Source organism: Diachasma alloeum, unplaced genomic scaffold (genome assembly GCF_001412515.2).
Source record: "Diachasma alloeum isolate Michigan unplaced genomic scaffold, Dall2.0 Dall_scaffold_00176, whole genome shotgun sequence".
Classification (NCBI taxonomy): Eukaryota; Metazoa; Arthropoda; class Insecta; order Hymenoptera; family Braconidae; genus Diachasma; species Diachasma alloeum.
This window is the reverse complement of record NW_021680342.1, coordinates 5,936,353-5,942,435: the sequence shown is the minus strand read 5'-3', so window position 1 is coordinate 5,942,435 and position 6,083 is coordinate 5,936,353. Positions and strand designations below refer to the sequence as shown.

General features: G+C 38.7%; 1 protein-coding gene across 1 annotated transcript; it reads right to left on the bottom strand.

The window, feature by feature from the left end:
* Nucleotides 1-133: 133 nt before the first annotated feature.
* LOC107037810 (parafibromin) lies at nucleotides 134-4,158 on the bottom strand. The gene is made up of 3 exons (XM_015256607.1): nucleotides 3,895-4,158; nucleotides 1,773-3,149; nucleotides 134-486 (listed from the first exon to the last, which is right to left on the bottom strand). Exons 1-3 carry the CDS (start codon nucleotides 4,023-4,025, stop codon nucleotides 450-452), a joined length of 1,545 nt encoding a protein of 514 aa, XP_015112093.1. The 5' UTR covers nucleotides 4,026-4,158; the 3' UTR covers nucleotides 134-449.
* Nucleotides 4,159-6,083: the final 1,925 nt, after the last annotated feature.

The following is a 6,083-nucleotide window of genomic DNA, read 5'->3' as shown; positions in this document are numbered from 1 at the left end:
GGGGGGGGGGGGTTGCTTCGGCGAGCCACGTCTCTGACTTACCGACTCGTGCTGCAATGACACAATATACTATTCTATAACCAGTCCGAAGGAGAAAATTTTTGGGATGGAAATATTAAAGGAACAATCCTGATGATCTTCCAACTTTGTTTTTTATTCTTCACATGAAAATTCAGCAATTTTCCCTGTTCCCTTAAACTCTGTAAAATCATCTTAATATATTTGATTGTCAATGTTTCCCATTCTCCTAGCTGGGAAGAATTATGAATTCGCAGGAAACATGAATTCCTGATAAACCATCACCAGACATCACTTTACTAACGGTCCTTTGGTTTCTACAACAGAATCGACACCAGAACCACGTAACTATTATACAATGCCTATCAATCTTTTCTTCATTTATTGACGTCACTAAATTCATATTCCACGAAAAGAATCCCATCTTTAGATTAAAAACGCAGGGTGGGTTTGTTCTTCATTATATGTCTGCAACAAAAACATGAAAAAATTGTATTAAAATAATATCTAGTCAAATTTACTCGAGAAATATCTTGAGAATAAATTATTTCAAGAGCTTCCGTTCAAAAATTCCAATCGGCTAGTTTTTAAAATATTTTCTTTCCAAATTTTTAGGCATTAAAGGTATTAGGCAATACCTTTTGGATCTCAGATTATCTTAAAAATTGCAGATTTTAGTGAACTGTCGGAGGAGACGTGCAATGCATATCTAATCTAGTTTTTCCCAACTAATGTCCATTTTTTAACTTCCCGACATAGGGAAGTTATTGTAATGGCCCCGACAATCAAGAGTGGAAATATTATAATATCTCATGACGTTTGTAATTATTCTAACATAATCTTGGATAGATGTATGTATGTCGTGTGTGTGTGTGTGTTTGCAGAGGTATCTGTGATAAAAAATTTTGGTCAATGATTTCTCGCGACCTAACGATGCAATCCAGGTCATCGACCCCACAATCGAAGCGTCTTCACTTGACTCAGAGCTAATTAAATTTTGGTTACGGTCGTCTGAGCAGTTTTTTATTTTTTCGACTAAAAGCATTGAAAAAATTATTTCATTCCTCAAATTCTGCGATTCCTAGTAGGAAAACGGTGCGATCTCAGGTGTCATCGCAAAATAGTTTGAAATTACGGAATTTCCCCGTCTATCAAAAGCGTACGAAATATTAGAGGAACGTTCAGAACCAATTTTTCTCATGCAAAATATATTGATCGGGCCTTATTGACCCTAGTCTGGTCAATGCGAAAAAATGCGAACTTGCGACTTTGGTCACCTCCGCGGGGATTCGCCGCCGTGTTTTTAGGCTTTAGCGTTGTCGAATTCACTTTACACTACAATTTCATTTAACATGGGAAAAAATAATTCATCTGTTCGAAATAATTTTTGTTTAGTAATTTTGGGAAATATGTTGCTCTCAAAACTAAAAAAAATTCCGGTTAGCCAGTCAATTGTAATTAAAGAGAAACGACGCGCGGCGGGGTTTCCCTTATAGGGTGACCAATCTAGGGTTAAAAGCTTCAGTGGAAGCTTCAGACAATCTGCCAAAGTTCAAGGGGATATCGGATACGGCTGTGAAATTATTAAAATCACTGAATTTCTTCATCTCAGTAAAATGGTCGTAACTATCTTAAAGACCTTAGAAGCCAATTTTTCTCAGGTGAAATACATTGATTGGGATCTACTGAAGGGTGATTCCCATCGTAGCAAAAATAGCAATGAATAAATAAATAGAAGGCGATAAACTACTGACTTATCCAAAATTTCCCAGAATCTCATAAGATTGGCTCGATCTAAATGCCTCCTGCTCCGACTGAGTTCAATCGTAGTAACAGCCCACCTGGCGACATTGGCATCGAGCCTCATCTCATCATACTTCAAATGGAAGGCACAAATTTTTGAGAAAATCTCCACAGGACTACCCCCATAGGGCCACCCCTTGAACTGCCAGGCAGGTCCCATCACGAAGACAGCGACAACCCTGTCCCAATCCTCAGTAGTCAATTTCCCTGGATTATCAATTATTCGATATGGCACAGTCAATCCTCCCTCCTTCCTCCTCTGTATGAGCATCTCACTCTCGCGTTTACATCCAGCTGCACGTTTATCTTCCGCAGGGGTGAACTTGAGGTCCTGAAGAATGTCTTTTGCATTGTACATTGTGATCAACGAGGTATTGCCACTGGGTATGACGATGATGGGAGTTTTGCTGGGCCTCTTCTTCTGGACACCTTGGAGAGATGCTTTGGCAGCAGACACTGGCAGTAATCCTGATGGTGTTGGTGGATTGTGGACAGATTCTTTCTTGATTACAGGCTTGCTGCCCTCTGTCACTGATTTCAGTGTCATTCCATGGTAAGTCCCAAGAGTATCGATCTTGAAACCCTCCGTCTCCTCTCTCTGTCGAACGAAACGTTCCTGGTCGTATCTGCTGTAGACTGTGGGCTGTGGCAGTTGCCTCAGAGGTGCCGATCTTGGCTTATCTGCTGGTGGGTGCCTCCTCCCCTCTTCCCTAATTTTCAAACTCTGTAAAATTGCGAAGACGTTCTTTCCAAAAGTTTTACCTGTGCTCAGAAGTATCGTATCCCTCGTTCTCCATTGCCTCTCTCTTGATACAATCGTGTCGTCAGCTAAAATCACTCGGAGATCAGTGCCATTCTCGAGGTCGTCATTTTCTTTGATCGTTGTTCGTTTCTTCGCTAATCTTTTGGCTTTTATGGCAGCGATTTTCTCGACTGACATGGCCTCAGAGAGAGATTTAATGTTGTCGACGGTGACGGAGGACTCCTTGGGGGCGTCTAATCTTGCTGCTAATTGTAATTTCACCTTTTGAACGTCTGTCTCTTCGTATTTTGGTTTCTTTGAGATGGGGTGCTCTGGGATGTCCTCGGCTGCTCGTTTTACCTGAGTGGGTATTTCCAGGGGAGCTGATTTGTCGATGGCCAGGGAGGTGGCGGTTTCACCGTTGAGATACGCCAGAAGGTCCTTTCTGTCTGGCCTACGTACCACCGGGATATTTTCGGCCGCTGCCTGACGGACGTACACGGGATGGGTGAGTTGGACATTCTTGAGGAGAAATAGCAGACACTCGAGTGTGTAGTACTCCTTGGGGGCTCCCTCTTTACCAGATCTGGAATTTAATAGTTGTTTTAGGGAATGTTATCCATTGATAGAATGAAGTGAACCTAGTTCTGTGAGTCATTACATTTTCCCAGAAACGAAAAGAATATGTTGACTCTATAAAGTCAACTTGTTCTTATTGTCGACGATTTTTTAGATCGGTCTTACAGAAATTGTTCGCGAGACTCCATCGAGTGGAAGATGACATGTTTCTTAATTATAGTAAACTCTTCATCATGGAATAACGTTCGAAAAATTGAATTCCTACAAGAAATATTCATCTTGGAGATTTTACTGTACGTCATGTAGGGAGCGCTATACACAACAATATCTAACCCCACGTGATTTTATTGTTATTTCTGAATAATTAATTCGAGTTGGTGGACTTAACTTGTTATTAACATGAAGAAAACGACTCTTCCAGTTAGGAAAAAAAATATCAATAACTTTTTGAGTGCCTGAAGCGTTGGATAAATCCGTCGAAACGAAAACAATGAAAGGAAATATAAATATGAAGGAAGTGGAACATGAATTGAAATAACATAAACAATTAACACAACTGTGGTTATAAGTCACGTGGTACAATTACCGAGTATAACACAGTCTGCGTAAAATATGGCATGAAGAATATAATCTTTCCGATATTTTGGAGTGATAATGGTGGGCACAGGAGAAAATTCGGAGTAATCATGATCATGATAAAATATGCTGCTTGTGATTATTGTTGGGAATGCCAAAATTCATATGAAACTCACCCATAAGTTAGATAATTCGTCTTCACATTCTTTGGCCAGGATATCTCTCCGAATATAATTTGGCTCTCACGCTCAATTATCTCCTTCTTACTGACATTATACTGTCTCAAAACACTCAATGGATCTGCCATATTTATCGATCACGTGCGTTTTAAACCAAATTAAACCAAATTAAAATTAAATAAAAAAAACAAACATAAACTAAAGGACTTGCTCTTCTGTGTTGTATCGTCAAAATAAGTTCGTACATACTTGAAGTTGGCTAATGGTTGATGTGGCATGAAGTATAGGGCGGAAATGAACATAGACGTATTATACCTCGACTGTGCATGTTGGAGGGGGAAGCTGCGTAGGTTTAGCCAGAGAGAGATACTCCCGGGCCCTACCTATCCTTGTTTAGCAGTGCAGAGAAGTTTGGCGTTAGCTGTGTGCGCAATTACCAGCGTAAAATGTAAAAAACCAGCCGACGTCACCTTTTAATATAGTTCTAGAAGAAGTTTTCCCTTCCCAGGGTACCCCCACTCCACGTGATTCCCACCTGTATCCGTGTCTCCCACTCCTGAAACGAAGGGAAAGATTCTACTGGAAGGCCTATATCGTAAACCGTGAAGCTTCGCGAAGATTATACCTCGCAAGGGTGATAAACCACGAGGGTCTCACCTCGTAATCGAGGATTAATCACTCGAGTCAGGAAATAGTTTTATCACCGTGTGGCATACAATATTTTATGTCTCTGGACCCGAAAATCGCGATTTAACCGAGGAAATCGATGTTAGAATCGCAGTTTTACGATTCCGGGGACATAAAAGTTTTTTTCATCACGCTGTGACGAAAAGTGGACTTTTAGGCACNCTGTGACGAAAAGTGAACTTTTCGGCACGCTCCGCGTGCCTAAAAGTCCAATTTCCGCCACATTGTGATGAAAAATATTGTTCGTAACTCGTGAAAAAATGTTTTTTAGCTCGTGGGATTATATCACTCGCCTTCGACTCGTGATATAAACCTCCCACTCGCCAAAAAACACTTTGTTGCACTCGTTACGAAATATACTATTTCGGCCTAATGACGAAATATACTATTATGCCTCAAGTATCGAGAACCGCATTCTAACCGAACAAAGTGAAATTAAAATTCGCTGTTTATCTGTCCTCGGGCCATAATATACTATTTTTTGTGTCCAATACTGCGTCTTCGTCACTCGGAATAAAATAAAACATTCTAGTAATCGAAAATTGCAAGCTTTTCGAAGGAATGTAAAAAATGTAAAAAATCCGTCGAGGTAATTTACGTAAATTACGTCGGTAAAAAACGGTGTAATTTACCAACGTAATTATTACACGCCCAACCCTGGCAATTACTATTTCATGAATTAAAGATCGAAGTGGAATTGTTAAGTTGAGTAAAATGTCAGATCTTTTCTGTAAAAATTTTCTCATGGAGCATAGTAGGGTAACATGGACACTTGACTTTTTTTGAAATGTTAATTGTTTATTAAACGATTGGTGAAGCGGGATATTTTTTTCTCATGAAGTACATACAATTCTTCCTCTTTGTGATAACTATACAGACTGGATTCAATTGATGAATTTATGTTTGCATTTTTTTATCCATTAACTTCATACTTGACGGAGTTTTATTTACATTTTTATTCGTTGCTTGGAGTACTTACGACTGACCGAAGATAGTCCAATCCATACTTTGCAAAAAGGAGATGCGGTCTAAACAATCATTTTAGAAAAGTATCTTTATATTTTTGAAAATTTCGATATCCTTGCAAATTAATATAATACCGTTTAACTTCAATTTTAATTTTTCTTTAACTTTTTGATTTTTTAAAATAAACAATACGTATCTCATATTTTCCATCCGACTTTAATATTTCACGAAATTAACGAAACGAATTAACGAAGACAAAATTAAGAAATAAACTAACATCAATTTAATTTCAGATTATGATTCTAATATATGCTATGAAACATATGGGCACAATGAAATCTATCGCATTATGTATGTTTAATAATCATAAATTAATAAATAAATGGATGAATGAATCATTTGATTGATGAATTCGAGATTGGAGTGGTCAAACGTGATAAATTGGATTCCCCTCAAGCCTGCAATCATCTCGGAAACTAATGGTTCTGCGATGAAACGTGAAAACTTGAAAAGTGGATGAAATAAAATGAGAA